This window comes from Vulpes vulpes, chromosome 4 (assembly GCF_048418805.1).
Source record: "Vulpes vulpes isolate BD-2025 chromosome 4, VulVul3, whole genome shotgun sequence".
Lineage (NCBI taxonomy): Eukaryota > Metazoa > Chordata > Mammalia > Carnivora > Canidae > Vulpes > Vulpes vulpes.
This window is the reverse complement of record NC_132783.1, coordinates 35,888,403-35,912,853: the sequence shown is the minus strand read 5'-3', so window position 1 is coordinate 35,912,853 and position 24,451 is coordinate 35,888,403. Positions and strand designations below refer to the sequence as shown.

Sequence of the window (24,451 nt, the reverse complement as noted above, 5' to 3'; positions counted from 1 at the left end):
TGCCAGATATTATCTCACTTAACCCCCATTACAACCTTATAGTATTATCCCTGTTTTACACATGAGAAAAGCGAGATTCACAAAGATTAGGTAATTTCCCCAAGATTATAAATTACTCTACCCAAGTAGCAGAGTGAAATATTTTTAACGTAACCTTTTTATCTTTCTATAAAATGAGGCCGAATTGTTTTGATGGCTGCTAACAAATTTTTGATGTACTTAAGAGAAGCTCCTTGAATGAGTAACAGAAAAGAGAATACTAGAACATTTGAATTATAGCTTTTGTTCCTTTAAGTAGGAGATTGGCTTATTTTAGTGGCCTCTTTATCTTTGGATAGATTTGGGTTGTACGACCTAATTATGTGAGGTAGGGCTACCACGTATGTTGTGTAAGTTGTGGTTTATGTGAATGGTGCCTATTGTAGTTGGGTGGTGTGGGGGCTGCATCAGCTATGCTGTGGTTCTGATATGACTACTAAAATATTAATGCTTAAAAGAGATTAATATTTTTCTCCCAGCATCAAAGACACCCTTTATTAGTTATTCTCAGAAGGACCCAGCATTCTCATACTGGTTTTAAGATGGGAGGCTGCAAATTTTTGCTTACATATCTACCTAAAAAAGTTTTTGAGTACACTCTGCAACTACTTGAACATTTTTTAGATTGACATCTAAAATTTTTCACCAGAAGTTTAAATAGTTGAAGGTATGTAATTTTTCAACATAATGCATATATTGACTTTTAAAATAAAAATCTTACATTATTCTTTGTATACACTAGAATAAACCTACCATCATCTTTTTTAAAAAAGGCCCAGATGAGCCCCTTCTTTAACATTTGGGAAGTTTACATTTTTCCTTTTTCTCCTTAGTGTAATACTCTTTCCCCCGAATATAACAATATATTCTTAAGCTAGAAACTCTTTTATCAATCTATCATACTTCTCTGCCATAGTAATATTATAAAAAATAAAATTTTACATTTTGCTTTATTGCCTATGACCATGAGTGTCTGAGCATTAGCATTTTTTCTTCTGGATTAAACCATCAATACAATTATTATTAGCATATAGTTGGCCAAAACAACATATAAAAATTATGAATTTGTATATTTTTTAAATGGAAAGTACGTTTTGACTGGAAATATCTTTCAGTGAGATGAATGACTCTCCCCTATCCCCACAATAGCTTTGTATACCAGAGTTGTATGTGACTCATTACTACAATAAGATAAACTTTAGATAAATTTCATTCATAGTGTTTATTTTCACACATTTAATTAGTAAGAAACTTTGTTCAAGTAGATAGGAATGATATTGGAAGGCATTTTTTTTTTTTTAAGATTTTATTTATTTATTCATGAGAGACACACTGAGAGGCAGACACACAGGCAGAGGGAGAAGCAGGCTCCCTGCAAGGAACCTTATGTGGGACCGGATTCCAGATCCCAGATCCCCGGATCACACCCTGAGCCAAAGGTAGATGCCCAACCACTGAACCACCCAGGTGTCTCTCTTTGGAGTTTTTAAATGTGTTTAACCTTCTGAGTTACATGTCAGAAATTTTAATTGTTGTTTGTTAGATTTTATTTTCCAGGTTATAGATAGAGAGTAGCACTATTACTTTCATGTAGCAGTTTACAATTTTAAAATACCTTTAACTTTTATTATCTCTCTTGATCATCAGGTGAAGCAAGCATGTCATATTTCATCTTCCTTTTATAGAAGAAAAAATTGAAGTTTAAAGAGGTTAGGTATCTTCCAAAAAAAACACCAACTCCCTAGATGGGGTGCCAAGATCAGTATAGATCTTCTGCCTGCAAACCCAATACTTGTTTTACTGAATCAGCAATTATTTAAAATATTATGAATTTCATTGTACTATTGCCAATATAATAAATATCATATCCTTTAAATGTATTTTTATCAAAAACTTCATACTATGATGTAGGTCATTTATTTTATGTATGGTATCTCATATAACCTAATCGGCAAAAGCAGTCTTCATTTTCAAACCAGTGAGGCAAATGTTATTCTTTGTCAGAAAATCTAATTTCATTTTTTTAATCTAAGGAAATATGTTCCTAGTTTCAAAGGAGTATCATAAGCTCCAATGAGAAATAAATTATAGTGTATGTCTGTCTTCTAAGCCAAATTACTAAAAGCAGTCAAATTTAAATGTCAAAAATCTAATATGATTAATTTATCCTTTTTTATAGTAGGTTATAAAAACTAGGCAATGAGTCGATATGCTGTTTTTCATTACCAAATTTGAAATAAAGCAGTGTGACATGTACCTAATATTAGGCTATTTATGCAGTGAGGATTATCTTGAAGCATTGTATTCTAGTGGTAAATATATGCATTGTGTGTATCAAATTCTGGTATTTGACTTTTTAAAAATATTTTAAAAGGAATCAAGTATAAAAATCAGAAATAACTGTTAATTTCGTCAGACATCATGATTAAAATATTGCCATGTAATTAACTGAAAAAAGAAAAACATATACCACTTAGTGATAATGGGTTCCTCTCTTAATAAATATTGTTGTTGTTGTTGTTGTTGTTGTTGTTAAAAGGAAATAGAATTAAATATTATATAAAATATAAGGAGGTGAGAAGTAATTATAATCATTATAAATATTTTATGATAAAGTAGATTGTAAAATACTTTATTGAACATCTCATATTGACTCTGAAAGAAATTACGTAGAATTTTTATCTATAGTTTTTTTTCAGTGTATCTTGAAAAAAATTGGTCATCCTAGAAAACATTCTACTTGTTTTAATTTATTTATTTATTTATTTATTTATTTATTTATTTATTTATTTATTTATTTATGATAGTCACAGAGAGGGAGGGAGAGAGAGGCAGAGACATAGGCAGAGGGAGAAGCAGGCTCCATGTACCGGGAGCCCGACGTGGGATTCGATCCTGGGTCTCAGGCAGGCGCTAAACCGCTGCGCCACCCAGGGATCCCTTCTACTTGTTTTAAAAGAATTTACGTTGCTAAGAATACCACTCAGATTGGTGGAAGGTTCTTTTTTTAAATGACTAGCTCTATCCCCTATATTGACAAATATTAAGAATAGCGGAAAATAATTGTTTTTAATTAAATATACACAAAAATATGTTTTTTATGTTTTTGAAATTCAATAATAATAATAGCTAATAATTATATAATAGTACATTTCAGGCAGCCTTTGAAGTTTTGAAATAATTTGTGAAATAATAATTTATGAAATAATTCATTTAATCCTTACAACAACCATTTGAGGTAGTTATTACCCCTTTTAACAGATGATGTAAATGAAAACCACAGAGGTTAGTAACTTACCCCGGGGAAACATAGCTGGTAAGTGCTAGAACCTAAAATTGAACCCAGAGTCCCCATCTTTATTCAGTGTCTTGCTGCTTATCTGTTCAGTATTTTGTACTGTTTTTGCTTTGGTCTCATGGGACTCTTTCGAAAGCAGTCAGTTATTTGACAGTAGTAGTTTTGAGCTGCGTGTATGTAGAATTATTAAATTAATTCATCATTCCTGGGCAGCCTGGGTGGCTTGGCGGTTTAGTGCTGCCTTCAGCCTAGGGTGTGACCCTGGAGACCTGGGATCAAGTCCCACGTCTGGCTCCCTGCGTGGAGCCTGCTTCTCTCTCTGCCTGTGTCTCTGCCTCTCCCTCTACCTGTGCCTTTCATGAATAAATAAATAATAAAATATTTAAAATAAATAAATAAATTCATCATTACTTCTACCAGGATACTTTTCAGTATTTCTGAATTAAGAACATTCCAGGAAGTACCAACCCCATTTCTAACATGTTTCATCTTTAACTGAAACATGTATGGCAAGGTATACCATGTATATACAGGTATACCTGTATATATATATATATATATATATACATATATATACATATACATGTAGATACAGCGTGCCTTGATTAATCATTTAAGGACGGAGGAAGCTTTCCCTTTAGTGCCATAAGGATTTTTATATCTCAGGACTGGGTATTATATACATATACATGTAGATACAGCGTGCCTTGATTAATCATTTAAGGACGGAGGAAGCTTTCCCTTTAGTGCCATAAGGATTTTTATATCTCAGGACTGGGTATTAAGAGGTATTTTTTATATCTCAGGTATTTATTTTTATTTATATATTTATATTTATATTAAGAGGTTTTTTTTATATCTCAGGACTGGGTATTAAGGATAAATTAAGAATATGTGTTTCCTTTGTTCAGTGAGAGAATGGCTGTTGTTAACATAGGCGCTTTTTAAGATGGGTAGGTTTTAGAGAGTACTATGGAAATTGATTCCCTTAAAACCATTTTGCAAAGACTTGAAAAGTCTTATAGTACGTGTTCCTAGTTTGAAAACCAGCTTAGAAAAAGATAACACTCAGAAGTTTGAACTGTTCAATTTAAAAAAGCTATCAATTTTAAAAAGCTAAAGTTCTCTCTCTCTCTCTCTCTTTTTTTAAAGAGTTTATTTATTTGCCACAAAGAGAGAGAACAAAGCAGGGGGATTGGAGAAGCAGACTTCCCAATGCAGGCACCCCAATGCAAGACTCGATCCTAGGACCCTGGGATCATGACCTGAGCCAAAGGCAGATGATTAACTGAGTCACCCAGGCGCCCCAAGGATTTATTAAGACTTTATTTATTCCCCATGTAGCTGTATCCAGGGAACAGTGAAGATGCCTTTTATTAAGCAGCTCACAGAATATGGTCTCCTGGAGAGTTTTGCCTAAAGGTACTTTAAATTAAAAAATAGGTAGTTTAGGGATCCCTGGGTGGCGCAGCGGTTTGGCGCCTGCCTTTGGCCCAGGGCGCGATCCTGGAGACCCAGGATCGAATCCCACATCGGGCTCCCGGTGCATGGAGCCTGCTTCTCCCTCTGCCTATGTCTCTGCCTCTCTCTCTCTGTGTGTGTGACTATCATAAATAAATAAAAATTAAAAAAAAAATAGGTAGTTTAAACTAAATGTCCTTTTTAAAATACTGGGGTGCAGTTGATAACAAAGCTCTTCATCATGTTAGGTTCTGTCAGTGCAGTGTGTCTTAAACTTCTTGGTTTATTCGATTCACACCTTGAAAGCTCTGGTTAAAACAGAATAAGTTAGGATACAGCATTCCCGCCCCATTTGGTTGTAGTGGTAGTGGTTGGAGTAGGAGGTCTCCATGTACATTTCTACAGTGCCTTTCAAGCTAAGCTCTAGAAGATGTCATTTTCTACCACCTCATATATGCAATCTGAGTATTTCATACATAGGTCTGGCTGTTAAAGAATATCTAAGTAGAGGCACTCAGGAAGTTTGCATAACCATTCATATATTGTAGAGTAGATGACTTGGCTGTAACTGCCCATTTGTTGCAGTTTGTATATATTGTACCCAGCGTAGAGCAGGGCATTTAAATAAGGATTGGTTGTTACTTTGGAGTCACAAACAAAAATGTCATAATCTTGTGCCATTAATATTCCCAAAGTTTACTTGGACAAGCAAAAGGCTAAATTCTGAGCATAGTAAGAGTGACAGTTGGGGAAGGGCTTAAATCTTTCATCTCTAGCACTTCTCCAAAAGGATTGCATCTTTTTTCAGGAAAAGTAAAAAATTGAGTATTTGGTGTGACATTCTGTTAACATAGTACATTGACATCCGTGATATCATATAAAGTGATGAATAATTTTACTCTATTCTCTTATTCATAGATTTTTCCAGTGCATTAAGTAGTTAGTTGCTCTTTAGATTTTTTTAAATCATTGTATAGCCATCTCATTTGTTCCTAATTAAGCATTGGATATTTTTCCAAAAATAAGTGAATCTGTTTTTAATTCAGTAAATTTGGAGAAAGGGAGGAAAGTGTCTTATCATACAGATGGGTTTGTGCTGTACTTTGGCTCCTTTGTTTAGTTACAGAGTCAACAGAACAATTATTGATTCAGTCATGAAAAGAATGGATTTTCTTCCGATTTTTTTCCTGCTTCGTGGCCTCTCTTAGTACAGTAAATAGAGTTTCTTCTTTCTTCTTATTCTATATATACGCGTACTTTTTAAAATGCAGTGCTAACTGCATTTTGAGAAAGTACTTCATTTTTAAAGAGGTTCTTAAATTGAAGAATTTGCTCTAAAATCTTTTTACTGTTAACTTGTGTTTTATTGCAAACTTTTTAGTATATTTAACATAAGGTCTAGTATTAGTCAAATTTTCATTTTAAATAGGCTTTTGTTAGAGGCACATGCCACTCTGAATTTGGTCTTTCAAGGTATCAAGTTGATTTCTTATATTGCCTGAATTTATTTTAGTTCACATTGATTTTTACTTTCTCAGATGCGTTTATGGTAACTACTATTTTATCTATATATATTTTTTAAAGATTTTATTTTATAAGAGAGAGAGCATGAGCAGGAGGAGGGTCAGATGGAGAAGGAAAAGCAGACTCCCCCACTGAGCATGGAGCCACCATAGGCTTGATCCGAGGACCACAAGATCATGACCTATGCTGAAGTCAGATGCTCAACCAACTGAGCCACCCAGACACCTCTGTTTTATCTATATTTAAAAGATGTTCCAGCAAAGCCAGCATGTTTCTGTGACTTACTTGGTCCTACTGGGAAGATCAAAGCTTCACTCATTGACAGTTTAACCTTTGCTCTCTTCTGAGGTCAAATTTTTCTCTTTAATAGTATTTTTCCTATGATAGACATGAGTGACGTTTCTTAACAAAATATGCTAATTTTAAAAGGTCATCTTAAATTAAGAAAAAGAAAGCATCAGAGGACTACCATATGATTTTGGTGAGGCAGGGCTTCATTGTGCTTCCAATATTGTGAAATGTCCTTAAAAATCTACACTATGTTTTTGGGTTTCTTCTGTTATCCTTTTTTTTTTTTTAAGTTGAACTATAAGATTTTCTTTATATGGATGTTTATTCTTTTTTCTATTTTTATTTTTAATTGGGATTATTTTATTTTCCCTCTTAAAATTTGTGGATATTAATTTTAGCCTAATTTTATCAGATTTATTAAAAAATAAAAATACCCAATCACTTTTCTTTTTTTGGAGAAGTTACACAGTTACCAGCCATACCTTTTCCACACAATCTTCCTTCTCAATGTGTCTTACACAGAGGACCAGTCCCATCCACCTGCTTCAGACTGACATGTAGGCAAATAGGTGAGATGATTGATCACCTCAGAAAATTCACTGTTTTATAATTGTCACACTTGTAGGACCACAGTTAATAATTGTCACACTTGTGGGACCACAGTTAATAAGCTCTCTTTTTTTCCTTTTTTGAGCATCTGTGAGCAGAGAACTATTCTGAATACAGTTCTTTTTCTTTAACTGTCATTCTTTTTCCGTTATGAGAACTGAGTTACCATCAAGTTGGCATTAGCAGAAGGAAGGTATCAAGTATTTGCATGTGTGTTGAATGCTGTATAAATTAATTTTAGTAGAAATGATCACTGCTTACCAAGAATGTACAGTCCCAAAGGAAGTACACCACAAGGGCCCCAAGGTCAAAGAAGGTAAACATGTATAGAGCTCAGTAAAATTTTCAGAGTATCAATGCAGTTTCCTAAATATTATCAGTGTAATATGTGGTACTTTTTTCACACTTAGACCAGTTCATATAAAAGCTGCTTTTACTAAACTGCTTTGCAGAAATTTTCTAACGGTTCCAGTTTTGATAATAAATTTGCTAACATTAAAATGCATGCTGGGATGTTCTTTAGAATGTCAGAGTTCTTTCTCACTTTTAATGCAATGTCAAAGTTTTATTTCTCATCTTTCCTGTTGGTTTGACTCTTGTGTTTGTGCTTTCCACTTTACAGGCATGCAGTATGGTGACTATGTTAATAATCAAGCTAGCTCCGCACCAACTCCCTTGTCATCAACTTCCGATGATGAGGAAGAGGAGGAGGAGGATGAGGAAGCAGGTCTGCTTTAGCTTTACACCAGTTCTTGATCTTTTCCTACTCAAATTTTCTTTTATGTCCACAGTCTATTAGCCTTAAAAAAAAAAAAAAAGTGTCTGCAGATTTAGCTCAATGAACTTGCTTGATTTGGGTTATAGAAATTTGGGTCACTTGAAATGAGGTGTTTTGCTTGTTTGTTTTATTTTTCCTCCTTTGGACATCTTTTACCATTTTGTAAGTAACAACGCATCTTTCATGATGACAGAGTGCTTCTTTCAGAAATGCATTTCCTCTCATGTCACACATGCCAAAGAATGAGTCCTAACTGAAGCTTTTGGCTTATGCTTGCTTTAGCACCCTTTTAGGAATAATGTTTTATTTTCTGCTTTGCATGCTACTTTAATCAGAATGAACCACATGGATTTTATAATAGTGAAAGAGAAATTGATAATGTTTCTTTGAGGTTCTTTTTGGCCCTTCTTGTCATATATCTATCTAAAGGCCCAAAATTTGTAGTTACTGTCCTGCTTCTTGAAGTAGTAGTCCACTTCTTGCTAAGTGAAGAAGTTGTGCTTGTGATTATGTGTTGCAGGCCTGTTTAATATCTTCATCTGGCTTTGCTGGGTAGAACATGGCTGAACATTGAGCAGTTCAGTTCCTTCATTAATTCTAATAGTTTAAGACAACCAGTAAGTGCTGAGCTTTCAAGTTACATATAACTATGGTTCTCCCTTTGTCATATTTATTACTGAATAGAAGGATTGGCTCTATAAATAATATGCTTAAACACAAGTTTATTTTTTTTGTATTTTAAAAATATTCAAATCATTATACATGATTTGAGGAGGGGTAAAAATAGAGGGTTACAGATGGGGGGTAATTTTTTTTTTTACTTGAAATACATATATACCCATCTATCTTTTTGCATTTTTTGTAATTTTTAAATTTTATATGATTGCAGTCTTACAGAAAAGTTGTAAGAAGAGTAAAAGAAACTCCGATGTACACTTACATAAACCATTTTTGCCCCACTTGTTTTATAATTCTACATTTTTTCTACATCATTTGAAAATAAGTTGGAGTTATGTACCTTTACCCCTCTGTACTTTAGTATGTATTTCCTCATTATAAGAACAATGTCTTACGTAACATAACCACAGTACAGTATGTTAAACACTGATGTAATAATATCTGCTATACAGTCCATAATCAGATCTCGAGAGTTGTCTCAGTAAGGTCTTTTATAGCTGTTTTCATGGCCCAAGATCTAATTCAAGGATCATCCATTGATATTTGTGGCCATTTCTATATAGATTTCTTCCATCTGAGATAATCCTTTACCCTTTCTTTCTTTTTCTTGACTGACATATTTGAAGAATATAGGCCAGTTGTTTTTTAGAATGTACCTCAGTTTGGGTTTATCTGATGTAGCCTTGTGATTAGATTCAGATCATGTGTTTTTGGCAGAATTGGCACTAAAGTAATGTTCTGTTCTTAGTGTGCCCTGTCCAAGGCACATGATGTCGATTTGTTCCCATATTGATGATATTAACTTTGATCACTTGATTAAAATGGTGTCAGCCAAGTTTCTCCACTGTAAAGTTACTACTTTTCCCCTTGAAATTAATAAGTAATTTGTGGGGAGATTATTTTGATAGCCTGTAAATGTTCTGTTCTTAAACGGTCATTCTGTTTTCAGTATTCATGAATGATTTTTTAATTCCAACATTCCTTCTATATTTATGAATCAAAGTTTTAGTATAAAGGAGATCTTTTTCTTCTCCCTTGTTGACGTCTTTGGGTTCATATTGACTCATGGATTCTTATTTTATTCACTTTGTAATAATCCATTATAGTTGTTAGTTATTTTGATAGCAACTTGGTCAGTGCCAGCTCCTTCAAACTGTCTTTTAAAAATGTTCCCATGAATCTTTAAGCACTTACTTTAAGCACATTGAGGCCTTAGTAAGATATTCCTAGCTCATCTTACACTGCTGCAGCCATGGACTGAGCCATTTCTCCAAGGAGTCCTATTTCCTTTAGTGGACAAGGGTATTTTAGAAACCAAGGTCTGATTTTAGTGTGTGGTTTTTGCTATTAATGGATCATTGTTCTAGACCTTGAATTATTATTACTTAATGTATATATTATTCAGATCCTCTCATGATCCTTATTTTTATACAATTCAATAATATATTATTTTCTGTGTTGTCAGCCTAACTTGCTCTCATTTTTTTTTTTTTTTTTTTTTTTTGCTATTTTTCCTTTTAATTCCAGTATTGTTAACTAAATCACTCTGACTTATTCTGCTTGGAATTAGGTATAATTGTTGAAAACTGTTTCCTTAGATGGGAAAAAAAAAATTGGGAAATCAAAAGATTAAGCATTCATGGTTTTTCTCCCCCTACCTTGTCTTGCTTAATTACTTTTTTCTTGAATATATTACTGATTAAAAATTTCTGAGGTTTTTTTTTTTTTTTTTTTTAAGGTTTTCTCTAAGCTCTGGTGAAATATTAGTTTCAGGTGCACAATATAGTGATTCAGGGGATCCCTGGGTGGCGCAGCGGTTTGGCGCCTGCCTTTGGCCCAGGGCGCGATCCTGGAGACCTGGGATCGAATCCCACGTCAGGCTCCCAGTGCATGGAGCCTGCTTCTCCCTCTGCCTGTGTCTCTGCCTCTCTCTCTCTCTCTCTCTCTCTCTGTGTGACTATCATAAATAAATAAATAAAATTAAAGAAAATAATTCATCTACAATATAGTGATTCAACACTTCTATATAATACCCCGGGCTAGCACAACTGCCCTCCTTAATCCCCATCACCTGTTTCACCCACTCCCCACTCACGTCCTGTCTGGTAATCATCAGTTGTTCTCCGTGGTTAAGAGTCTGTTTCTCAGTTTGCCCCTCACACTCTTTTTTCCCTTTGCTTTTTTATTTCTTAAATTTTACATATGAATGAAATCATAACATTATTTGTCTTTCTCCGACTTACTTCATTTAGCACTGTATTCTCTAGCTCTTTCCATGTTCTTGCAAATGGCAAGATTTCATTATTTTTGTTGGCTAAGTAATAATCCAGTGTGTGTGTGTGTGTATTTATACAACCTCTTCTTATCAATTCATCAGTTGATGGACACTTGGGCTGTTTCCATAATTTGGCTATAGTAGATAATGCTGCTATAAACATTGGGATGGGGCAGCCCCTGTGGCGCAGCGGTTTAGCGCTGCCTGCAGCCTGGGGTGTGATCCTGCAGGCTCGGGATCGAGACCCCACGTCGGGCTCTCTGCGTGGAGCCTGCTTCTCCCTCTGCCTGTGTCTCTGCCTCTCTCTCTCTCTCTCTCTCTCTCTGTCTCTATGAATAAATAAATAAAAATCTTAAAAAAATATATAGTTTAAACATCGGGATGGATGTGCCCCTATAAGTTAGTATTTTTATATTCTTTGGGTACACTACCTAATAGTGTAATTGCTGGGTCGTAGGGTGGTTCTAATTTTAATTTTTTGAGGAACTTCCATACTGTTTTCCAGAGTGGCTGCACCAGAAAAATTTCTAAGTTCTTAGCTCAGTGGCATTTAGATTTTAATAATTTTAATAATACCTAACATTTTTGAGCACTTACTGTGTGTCGGTCATAGCACTAAGGAGCTAATGTGTCTCCCTGGGTTTTTGGGTCAATTTTTCTAGATTCAAATCCTGACTTTGACACTTAACAGCTTTGTGACAAGTTTCTTAAACACATTGAGTTTCAATTTACTCATCTGTAAAATGGGAATAATAACAGTAACAATTACATATAATTATTTTGAGGATTGAAGGTATTCTTTATAAAGAGCTTAGAACAGTATCTGGCAAATGGTAAGCGCTCAAAAAGATATACCAGTCATTAACACTGAGATTATATTCTTATTGCAGTTTATTCTTCTCAACAGTCCTGTAAGCCAGAGATAATTGGCTCCATTTTACAGATGAGTTGACTTTGATCTGAACAAATTAAGTACCATTTGTCTCTGGTCCTGCAACTACTAAGGAGCAGAGTGGAGGAGATTCAAACTGTCTCTGCATAAAGGTGTGAAAAGGAAGGAATCTCTATCTCCTACTGAGAACACAAAGTACTGCAGCAGGAGGGAACTAACCACTACTGGCATGTGGCAGTCATCACTGCTGTATTACTGACATACTGTCTTCCTCCTGCCGTTTTTTATTCAGCAAAATGTTAAGACTATACCATGGACATTTTTACTAGAATCCTGTGTTCTCAATTCATGGTTTGTTTAAAAAAAAAATCCTATGTTTGTTGATTGCAAATTAAAGACATGTTTTAAATGAAAAAGAAAATGTAGCTTTTAAATGAATTTTATTTTATTTTTTAAAACCCTGCTCAGTTACAATAATTTTTTCATGTCTAGAGAGGTAAAAGGGGCTCAAATTATTGTGGAGACAACATACAAGTATTTATATAAAGTAGAGATTTAGAGTGCTCTACTTTTTAAGCATTTCAGTGGTATTCATTCCCCGTATTCATGAGACTTTTGTGTGTTTAGTTTATGTGGAATTGTTCTGATTTTGATAAAATTTATTAAATAATAATGAAATATTAATGAGCAGATTCAGAAATTAATATTCCTCTTTATCGTTATGGTATAGATTTTGTACGAGGGATAGTCTTATATTTTATTAGAAGCTACTAAAAATTTGGAATTGTTGGAGAATAAACTTAAAATTAAAGGAAACTTGAGTAAGTAGCAAGCTGTCTCTGGGTTTATTCAGTCATGGGTATTCATCCTTCAGTTGTTGGTGCTAGAGTGGACCCTCTATTAGTTTTAGGTCTCATACTGCAGACAAATACTGTCATTCTTGTTACAGTAAGGAATACTAACATGAAAGTGGGAGAGAAAGGAAAAAAGCAGTGAAATAAGAATTGAGAAGTGAAATCATGTGAGAGGGAGGGAAAACAAACAACTAATTCAGACTTCAGGCTGTGATCAGCCCTGTTCCTGGAAAACACTTTGAATTAATGTTCTGTTCCCTGCTGTACAAACTCTCAATCACTTTTTCCCTAGGGAATTTTCAGGTTGGGACGAGGCAAGAAGGACAACAGGTAGCTTTCTCATATGGCACTGGGAATGTGACAGCTTGGTGCTATCTTTTGTAAGTGCTAGTGGAATAAAATTTGATTTTTCATAGTGAATTTTAAGATTGTAGTCAGTTTTTGTTTGACTTTCACACAGGCTCATAGTAACTAACTAGTGTCAGGTACTACATCAGAGATACACGTTTATGGGTTGCCTGGGGTATTTTAAAAGATAATGTATTTTGACACAGAACAAGTCAAGTTGACTTCTATAGATAATAAGACAGTATGAACCTGCTTAGGTCTAAGTTCCAAAGAGAAATCACTTTTTTTTTTTTTTTTTTTTTTTTAAAGCAGAAGAGGGAGAAGCAGGCTGAGTAGGGAGCCTGATGCAGGACTCAATCGTAGGACCCCGGCATCATGACATGAGCTGAAGGCAGATACTTAGCCAACTGAGCCACTCATGGGAATTCTTTTAATCCAAGCATATAGTACAGTATTATAAACTCTAATACTATGCTATACATTAGATATCTCAAACATACTCATCTTACAACTAGAAGATTGTACTCTTTGACCAGTATCTCCCCTTCCCCCATCCCTTGTAAAAGAATCCTTAAAAGGGTTCAAATCTGTCTTTCCCTTCAATTGATGTCGTATTATATTATTTTAACAAGTAGGTATCTTTCAGCTTAATTTAATACATATGTAATATATTTGTTAAATTTTACAAATTGACCACATGTTCTGGGTCTCTGAAGGATGTAAAAGGGCCCACACCACAAGAAAAGTATTTGGGAGTTTTCAGTTTTCATATACATTAAAAAGAAAATATGGTACCTGTTACTTGAACATTTACCTTATAAACGTGCCATATATATATAAGATTTCTATAGCTGGGAACTCCCAACTTTCTGTATAGTGAGATGGGGCAGAGCATTAGGGCAACAGTGGAAGGAGATTTGGTTCCAGCACCTGGAGTTAGAATTCAAAGGTACTTTCAAATATAATAGTTTTTAAGTAGTAATTAGATGTCTAGGCTAGCCCCAAATCTAATAAACTAAACATTTGAAAATGCTTTCTTTTTTCCTCTAGCCATGGCAAATCTATAGTATTTAATCAAGAATATAGATTTTTTTTTATTTTTATTTTATTTTTATTTTTTATTTTTTATTTATTTTTTTATTTTTTAAGAATATAGATTATGTGTTTTATAAGTACTTGCTAACTGGACCTATCTAAGGTTTAAGAATGAGGGCAAGTCCCAATGCTATTCATTTAATTAAAGCCAACTTGTACACAGAAAGCCATATTTTGCTTGGTGTCATGGTTCCAGAGATTAATACAGTAGTATAGCTTCCTCTGTATACTCATAATATGGTAGGGCACTTTATGTGATTACAATATATCTTGAAAAGTACTTTAATTAAGAGTTGAGAAAATGTCCTGACATAGGAGAGGAAATGATTTTCCATGGGTATATCAGAAAGATTTTATGGAGGATTTGACATTTGAAGGATGATTAGGAGTTTGCCATGTGAAAGAACAGAATCTAAGCTAATGAACCAATATTTATAGTGCATAAATGCAACAATAGGAGAGAAATAGAGATGAAGAGGGGAAGTAGAAGCCTCATTTTGAAGTTCCTTATGCTACCACAAAGACATTTAGACTTTATTCTGCAAGATGGTAGGGGAGTAGTGAAGGTGTTTTAAAATATGGTCAGAAGGGGATCCCTGAGTGGCGCAGCGGTTTGGTGCCTGCCTTTGGCCCAGGGCACGATCCTGGAGACCCGGGATTGAATCCCACGGGTCCCGGTGCATGGAGCCTGCTTCTCCCTCTGCCTGTGTCTCTGCGCTCTCTCTCTCTCTCTCTCTCTCTCTCTCTCTCTCTCTCTCTCTGTGACTATCATAAATAAATAAAAATTTAAAAAAATATATGGTCAGAATATTAACATATAATGTACTACCTCTTAAAAAATACCACTTGTCTTGACAGTGATGGCATGACTTAATTTAACAATAAGTTTTAGCAAAGCTTGAGATGTTTAGTTCAGTGGTTCATCTGGATTTAAAACTTTTATCATTGCTTTGCTATTTTTAACAAGTTGAAAATAGAGATTTGTATTGGTTCTTTTCTTCCAAAAGTGAATTTTAGAAAAAGCTAGGAGGCTTCAAATTATTAAACAAATAAAACAGATTGGGGCACCTGGGTGGCTTAGTGGTTGGGTGTCTGCCTTTAGCTCAGGGCATGATCTCGGAGTCCTGGGATCAAATCCCACATCAGGCTCCCTGCGGGGAGCCTGCTTTTCCCTCTGTCTATGTCTCTGCCTCTCTCTGTGTGTCTCTCATGAATAAATAAATAAAATACATTTTAAAAAATAAAACAGATTATTTCTTTTCTAAAAATTTTATTCATTTTAGGGGTAGGGGAACAGCAGGAGAGAGGGAGAGCGAGAGAGAATCTTCAGCACTTTTCACTGAGCATGGATCTCAGCATAGGGCTGGATTCCAGGACCCTGTGATCATGACCTGAGTCAAAATCAAGAATCAGATACTCAACTTACTGAGTCACCCAGGCTCCTGAAAACAGTATTTTTACAAGACTAATGCTTTAAATCTTTAAAATAAGTTGATATGTGTAAGCAATCTTCTCTTCAATTTTTTCAAGAATAATTATTTCTTGATATTAATGATTAAAAGTTCTTCTTGGGACGCCCGGGTGGCTCAGTCTATTAGGTGGCTGCCTTCAGCCCAGGTCATGATCCCAGGATCCTGGGATTAATCCCCATGTCAGGCTCCCTGCTCAATGGGGAGTCTGCTTCTCACTCTTCCTCTCTCTCTGCCCTGGGATTCCCCCTGCCCATGTTCTCTTTCTCTCTCTGTCTCAAATAAATTCTTAAAGAATTAAGTTTTTCTTAATCAGAGAATGCTCTGTATTTTTTAAAATAATAGTTTTATTGAAATACTATAACATTTACTCGGCAGTTTTTAGCATATTAGCAAAGTTCTGCAACCATTGCTATGTAATACCAAAACATCTTTATTACCCCCAAGTAGAAACTTTATACCTTTTAGCAGTTACTTCCTGCTTTTGCCCTCCTCCACCCATACATATACACAGATCTAGGCAACCACTAATCTACTTTTTGCCTCTAGATTTACCTGTTTGAGTATTAAGTATAAATAGATCATATAATATGTGGCTTTTTGTGACTGGCTTCTTTCTCTTAGCATAATGTTGTCAGGGTTCATCCACGTTGTGGTATGCATCAGTACTAAGTTCTTTTTTATTGCTGAATAATGTTCAGTTGTGTAGATATATCACATCTTATTTATTCATTCATGAGTTGATGGATATTTAGGTTGTTTCCACTTTTTGGCCATATGAATAATGCCGCTATGAACATTCATGTACAGTTCTTTGTGGAGGTTTATGTTCTAATTTCTCTTGAGTGGAATTGCCACGTTATTAGGTAACTCTGTTGAACCTTTTGAGAAACCGTCAGAATGTTTTCCAACATGACTGCACCCTTTTACAGTCTCATGAAGTTTCTGATTTCTCCATACTCCTGCTAAAACTTGGTATTATCTGTCTTTTCAATTATAGCCACCCTGGTGGATATGAAGTGTCATCTCAGTGGTTCTGATTCTCATTTCCTTAGTGGCTTGATGATGTTGAGCATCATTTCATGTATTTATTGGTTATTTGTTTATCTTCTTTGTAGAAATATCTTTAAGTTCTTTACCCATTTTTAATTTGGTTGTCTTTTTATTGTTGAGTTGTAAGAATTCTTTTTATATTCTGGATACTGGACCCTTATCAGATGTATGATTTGCAAATATATTTTTCCATTCTGTGGGTTTCTCTTTTCTTTCTTGATGTTATATTTTGGAGCATAAAAGTTTTTTATTTTGATAAAATCATTTTTTTCTTGTTGCTTGTGTCTTTGATGTCATATTTAAGAAACCTTTGCCAGTCCAAGGTCATAAAGACTTACTCCTATATTGTAAGATTTTGCTTATATTTAGGTCTGTGACCCATTTGAATTAGTCTTAGGATAGGGTGTAAGGAAGGGGTCTAACTTTATTCTATGTCACATGGCTATCTTGTTGAAAAGAATATTCTTTCCCTGTTCATGTTGTCTTAACATATGGTTTTGAGGTAAAAAAATCACATAACATGAAATTAACCATTTTAAAGTATATAATTAATTCAGTGTCCTCTAATAGTATAACCACTGCCTTTGTCTGGTTCTGTCATTTTGGTTGTTGTGTAGTCACCACTTCTATCTAGTTCTGACTTTGAGAAAGTACTGTACTAGGTAGAACTAAACATTTTCATCATCTGAAAAGGAAACTCTATTTTCATTAGGCAATTAACTTCCCATTTTCTCCTCCTCTCAGCCCCTTTTAACCACCAATCTACTTTCTGTTTATATAGACTTAACCCATTCTGGATATTTCATATTAATAGAATCCTAATTATGACCTTTGTGTCTGGCTTCTTTCACTTAGCGTGTTTTCAAGGATCATTCACTTTGTAGCATGTATCAGTACTTCATTCCCTTAGATAGTTGAATAATATCCCATTATATCGATATATCACATTTTGTTTATCCATTCATTTGTTGATGAGTATTTAAGTTTTGGTGTATTTTTGGGGGGAGACTTAGTAAACAAAGATTTTATTTTATTATTAAAGTATTGTTAATATACAGTGTTATATTCATTTCAGGTATGCAGCATAGTGATTTGACAGTTCTATACATCACTCAGTGCCTACCACAATAAGTGCAGTCACCATGTGTTACCATATGGTGTTATTACATTATTATCAACTATATTCCCTGTGCTGTGATTTCATCTCCATGCCTGATTTATTTTATAACTGGAAGTTTGTACCTCTTAATCCCCTTCACCGATTTTACCCTACCTGCTTCCCCTCTGGCAACCACCAGTCTGTTCTGTATAGTTGAAAGTCTGGTTTTTTTGTTTATTCATTTGTTCTGTTTTTTAGATTCCGCATATAAGTGAAATAATGGTATTTATCTTTCTCTTATTTTGCGTAGCATAATAAATCCATCTGTGTTGTAGCACATGGCAAGATGTCATTCTTTTTTATGGCTGAGTAATATTGCTCTGTGTGTGTGTGTGAGAGAGAGAGAGAGAGAGAGACATCTTTTTTATCCATTCATCTATTAGTGGACATTTGGGTTGCTTCTATACTTTGACTATTATAAATAATGTGGAATGCACATAGGGGTGCATATAACTTCTCAAATTAGTGTTTTGGTTTGGGAGGGGGGCGGTAAATACCCAGTAGTGGAATTTCTGGATTGTGTGGTTTTTTTGTGGGTTCTTTTTCATTTTTTGAGGAAATTCCATACTGTTTTCCATAGTAGCTATACCAATTTACATTCCCACCAACAGTGCATGAGGGTTACCTTTCCTTCTCATTATAACCAACATTTGTTATTTCTTGTCTTTTTGATACTAGCTGGCCATTCTGACTGGTATGGTGGTCTTTCATTGTGATTTTGATTTGCATTTCTCTGATGATGAGTGATGTTGAGCATCTTTTCATGTGTCTGTTGGCCATCTGTATATCTTCTTTGGAAAGTTCTATTCAAGACCTCTGCCCATTTTTTAAATCAGACTGTTTGATGTTGAGTATTTATGAGTTCTTTATATATTTTCAGTATTAACCCTTTATCAGATACATGATTTGCATATACCATCTCCCATTCAGTGGGTTGCCTTTTCGTTTTATTGATGGTTTCCTTTGCTGTGTAAAAGCTTTTTATTTTGGTAGAGTCCCAATAGTTTATTTTTGCTTATTTTTCCCTTGCCTGAGGAGACATATCCATAAATATATTGCTAAGGCCACATCTGAGAGATTACTGCTTGTATTTTCTTCTAGAAGTTTGATGGTTTCAAGTTTCACATTTAGATCTTTAATGCATTTTGGGTTTATTTTTGTGTATGGTGCAAGAAAGTGGTCCAATTTCTTTCTTTTGCATGTAACTGTCCAGTTTTCCCAACATGATTTATTAAAAGTTTTTTCTTCCATTGTATATTCTTCCTTTTTTTGTTATGGATTAATTCGTCCTATAAGCATGGGTTTATTTCTGGGCTTTCTACCTAGTTCTATTCATCTATATGTTGGTTTCTGTGCCAATACCATACTATTTTGATTACTATCGCTTTGTAAAATATATTTTAAAATCTGGGATTGTGATTTTCTTTGTTAAGATTGTTCATCTTTCTTAAGATTGTTTTGGTTATTTGATGTCTTCTGTGGTTCCATAGAAATTTTAGGATTATTTGTTCAGTTCTGTGAAAAATGCTATTGACATTTTGATAGAGATTGTACTGAATCTTGCTTTGGGTATTGGTATATTGTTTTTTAATGCTTTACTTCAAGACTTTTGACTTTATATATCAGCATTTTTCTTTAATTGTATTTTTACGAACACAAGGAACAAAAAGGAAGAGCCATTACTTCCCCTTCTAAAATTAATAATGACATAGATATGCAAAAATTTTATGTTTATCACAAAGAAAGCACCTAGTAAACATTAGTGTCTTTTACCTATTACTTATTTTATAGCCCTCATGTTTTCTAAGTTGCTTCTTATTTACCATCTCATTTAAGCTACATGAGAACAGTAAGAAGCATACATGTAGGGCATTTTTTAAATCATTCTCATTTTGCAGAACAGAGTATTAGTTAGTATTGAGGATTGTCACTTACCCAAAATTATATAGCAGGTAAAGAACAGCCTAAAGTAACTGCAGTCTTTTGTAGTTTCATGTTTTTTTGCTGATAATAAAATGTTCCTTTGCAAAAAGCTTTAACATTTATGATCTGAGTCCAGTATACCTAATTTTCATGGTTATCCAAAATTATTCAGTGAAGGATAATTATCCATACCTGTTCCTTTTATATCACAGTTGAAAATTAACCTAAACCCCAGTTATAATATTAGTAGTAAGAGCTAAGGATCACCTCTGTGCACAGAATTTTGTGTCATAATGAAAGAGACCAAGATCGCTAATGCAAGAGAGGGACCATGTGGATTATCATTTCATTCATTGGTATATACTCTACCATGTCAATGTAGGATAAATGTAGGTTCTCAATAAAATATTGAGTGAGTAGATGAATGAAAGAAATATATTGTATATTCTATCCATGTGACATATCACTAAATTTCTTCATAAATTGCCACTGATGATTCCTGTTAATCTTACAGGTTTTGAATGAACAAACATAATAAAAATTCTTAAAACCTAATACTTCATTTATATTACTTGATTAACAATAAGTACCATTTAATCTCCAGTCTGGAGATGTATAAACTGAGACATAGAAATGGTGAGCTGCTCTAGCAGCTCAAGCTAGAGACTCCTCTTTTAAGATGGTTTCATACAGCCATGCTGCCTTATAAAAGTCTAAAATTTCATTATCTTAAAAATTCTTAATATTGATTAAATGTACTTAATGGCTTGAGACTTGGTAGATGGGACCTTTGGAGGTGTTATTCTAGTAACATTTCCATCAATCTAACATTTATTTTTGTGTGTTTGACTACTTTTAAAAGTTTGATACCTGTTCTCTAAGACACCTTCACATGTGTTTGATTAAATTTATTCCACTTGTCAGCTCCATGTTCTCTCCACCCTTATTTATTGAAATTTATATATGGTTTTTAAAGGTCATTAAACATCAGTCACTTTTAGTTTTTACTAGAGTCAGGAATTTTCCTAGTTCAGCAAAACATCTTTTTCAAAATTGCCAAAGGCTGCTCTAAGATACATTATTATTTTAAACTTAGTAGATATTTTGGTTTTTCCTTTCAGGTGTTGATAGCTCTTCTACCACGAGCAGTGCTTCTCCAATGCCCAACAGTTATGATGCCTTGGAAGGAGGCAGCTACCCAGGTAATTTGTTTTGTGCCTATTTGGTGCTTACTTGAAAAATTACTGATCATCAATTTTTTCCAAATATCAATATACATTATACATAATTAAGGCTGTATTTTTAACAGAAAAAGGGGACATTTTCTGGTATTTCTCAGCCTTACTTTATAATAGTTTTAAATGTCATATAACAACTACAAATGTCGTTTCTGGGAGGCCTAAGGAAATTTATTATTTTGTTTTTGTATCATGCTCTTTATCTTTTTCCTCCTTCCAAAAGATTTTTAATAGTAAATAATTCTCCTCTTTCCCTTCTTTTTTATGCTGATAACTTCTTAAGTAAATTTTGTATCTCTGTTCTCATGTTTTGGTCCTTCAATTCCTTCCAACTAGCCTCTGAATATAAATAGTCTTTGACTCTTTACTCCCCCCTATGGCTCCTGGCTGCCTCACCAGGTAAATAGATTAACCAACTTAGGGGTAAATTTTGGAGGCATTACTTTTAACTTTATCTGGAAATAACTTTGGTCATTACATAGGAATAAGAGTGGTGAATAGTATTAAAAAATATATACAAGCTTAAGTTTTATAATTAGTAGTCATTTCACTATAATATCCCAGTTTAATGGGATTTCCCTTTTTTGTCTGTCTCTTATCACGGATAACCTGACAATCTGCTTGCTTTCTCACTTTTTCTAATGATTTGAAACTTTAGGACTAACAGAACAAGTAATTTTGCCCTTTTCTTTATTTCTTACCACTTTGGTAATAATCCAGGATGGAGCTTAATTGAAGTTGGAGTATGCTGCACTTAACATACTATCTGGCTATCACTATCCTATGAATTGGTAGAAACTTTCATCTTCTCAGCTTAGTATAGAATTCCCTTTTAATATTTCAAGAATACTTCGATAAGCTACTCAACCTTTTATGGTTAAGGATTTTTTTTTCCCCCTAGGGATGCGTGTATGTGTGTAAGAAATGTGGACCATTCCAAAAGCAATCACTATTATAAAAATACTTTAGAAGAGTTAATTTGTTCACTAAAAGGTGAATACTACATGTGGAATCACTATATTATACTCCTGAAACCAATATAACACTGTATGTTAACTATACTGGAATTTTTTTAAAAAAGTTTTTGAACTATGAATTTATTATAACTATATAGTATTTCATGAGCTTCAAATTAACCTAAACAACAACAGCAAATTAACCTGAAGCGAAATGGCTTTGGAGTTTGACCTTACATTGTTTGTCCGTATTCATTTCATCAACAAATCTTAGTCTTATTATGAACTGTGCTTTTACACTAAGTGAGTGACCTTGGGCAAGTTTTCTAGCTATTTATACTGTACCAAAATTAAAGATTTGAACATCTATAGCAGTAAGATTAAATAAATTGAAAGTACTATGTGTCAGGGGTTAGGATAGATTTTAGGACTATAGAGCAGCCCCGGTGGCACAGAGGTTTAGCGCTGCCTGCAGCCCCCAGGGTGTGATCCTGGAGACCCGGGATCGAGTCCCACATCGGGCTCCCTACGTGGAGCCTGCTTCTCTGTCTGCTTGTGTCTCTGCCTCTTTCTCTCTCTGTATCGCTCATGAGTAAATAAAGAAAACCTTGAAAAAATATATATATATATCTTAGGACTACAAAAATGTATGTATGGTATGTTGTCCCTTTCCTAAGGAAGGGAAGATGCTTTAGACTTTCATGTGTATGACTCCAGCTTTTTATATCTTATGCTGATGACTGTTACCATGTTAAGAGACCTTTTTTCTCCTTACATTCCCATCACTGTGAAGAATGATAAGCAGGATATGACACTGCATTGAAGCTCTTGTCCTAGTAAGAAATCTGGGAGGTTACCAGAAAGCCAGCAAGCCAGCCAGCCCTTGCCTAAGTAGCACAAGATGATAGACAAAGGAATGTCTGGGAACATATCTCCAAAATGAGAGCCAGTAGATATTGTCAGTAGAAAGAATTCTTGAAGAATCCTTAAAAAATAAATTTTATTAAGTCAGATGCTTTTAAGAGCATATTTTCTTCAGAGTCTGGTTGCTCTTAAAGAATGTAATTTTTATATGAAAAGTAGATTGGAATTCATATATGTTATACAGATTTGACTTTAAGAGTAACAGTATGGCAACATGTTATTGGTATGTGTAGTAGAGTAATTTTTACGGTTTCTTGTTATTTTTGTGCTTGAGGATTAAATTTTATAGTTTTTTCTCCATTTTAATCAAATTTTAGTTTTTGTTTTAAATTTAAATACAGGAAGAACCTTTATTCATTGTATTTTATTTGGGATCTATTACATACCAGACATTGTTTTAGGAGCAGGACACTATTCTGTACACTGTCTACATACTCTGGCAGTTTTGCCTCTGCAAATAATACATACTTCTAACTGAGTAAAGGGGTGAAGAGTTCATGATTCTATTCTCTCTACTTTTGTGGATGTTTGTAATATCTCAATAAAAAGTGTAAAAAAGGAAAATGCCAAAGATTATGGCTTGCTGAGGAGCCAAGTCTTTATATATAGAGTCCTGATTTTCAGTGTTAACACCATGTTTTTCCTTTTATTAGATATGCTTTCCTCATCAGCAAGCAGTCCTGCTCCTGATCCCGCTCCTGAACCTGACCCGGCTCCAGCTCCAGCTCCTTCTGCTCCTCAGCCTTCAAAAATGGCTAAGCCTTTTGGGTATGGTTATCCAACTCTTCAGCCTGGTTATCAGAATGCTACAGCACCACTTAATTCTGGAGTACCGCCCAGTAGCCCAGTGTATTCTGGATTCCAGCCGTATGCTCAAGTATGTGTAAAAACTTTACATTTCTAAAATTATGAAACTACTATCAATTCTAACAAATCCCTGGTGATTCAAACGGATCACAGGTGCAAACACCAGTAAGCCTAGGTCAAACATCATAGAATTCAGTTCCAGTTTGTGTGTGTGTATGTATAAATAGAGATAAAAGGAAATATAAGTATCAAATCTTTAAAGAGGTTAAATCTGGATCAGGATATTAGCTGTGATTTTTTTCTGTCCTTCATTGTACTTTTATTTTTCGGAGTCTTGCAATGTGCAGGTATTAATTTTGTAATCAGGAAATTAAATGTTAAGTTTTTTAAAGGTCTGTATTATTTAGCTGGATTTTTCCTCATAATATGACATATAACTGAAATTGGTAACAGTCTCCACACACATAAATGCTGATCAGTAGTTATATTTCTTATTAACTATTGCTGTGACCCACCCATTCTGATAAGACCTTTTTTGGAGTCACCTCTTAAGTGCCATATCAATTTAATAATACAGAATAGTAAGGATCTCATATTTATATTTATTAAGAAAGTAAAATATAAGGAAACAATCGAAATGATAAAACATTGTACTTAAAATGAAAAACTGCTCTCAGTAGACTAACTTTACAGAAATTTCATCTTATGGTACACTAAGAATGAAAATTAAGGGGACATAGGAAAATCATGTTTTTGGTATTTAATCTTAATATTAAGGCA

At 34.3% G+C, this 24,451-nt stretch overlaps 1 protein-coding gene across 2 annotated transcripts in view; it reads left to right on the top strand.

The window, feature by feature from the left end:
• Positions 1–24,451, top strand: part of SEC24B (SEC24 homolog B, COPII coat complex component) — a 97,466-nt gene that overhangs the window by 34,006 nt on the left and 39,009 nt on the right. Inside the window, exons 4-6 of one of the 2 annotated variants that reach the window (XM_072755489.1) lie at positions 7,845–7,949; positions 20,868–20,948; positions 23,518–23,741. In XM_072755489.1, coding sequence (XP_072611590.1) covers positions 7,845–7,949; positions 20,868–20,948; positions 23,518–23,741 — 410 coding nt within the window. The remainder of the gene's footprint in view (positions 1–7,844; positions 7,950–20,867; positions 20,949–23,517; positions 23,742–24,451) is intronic. The other variant, XM_072755488.1, reaches the window with a different exon arrangement.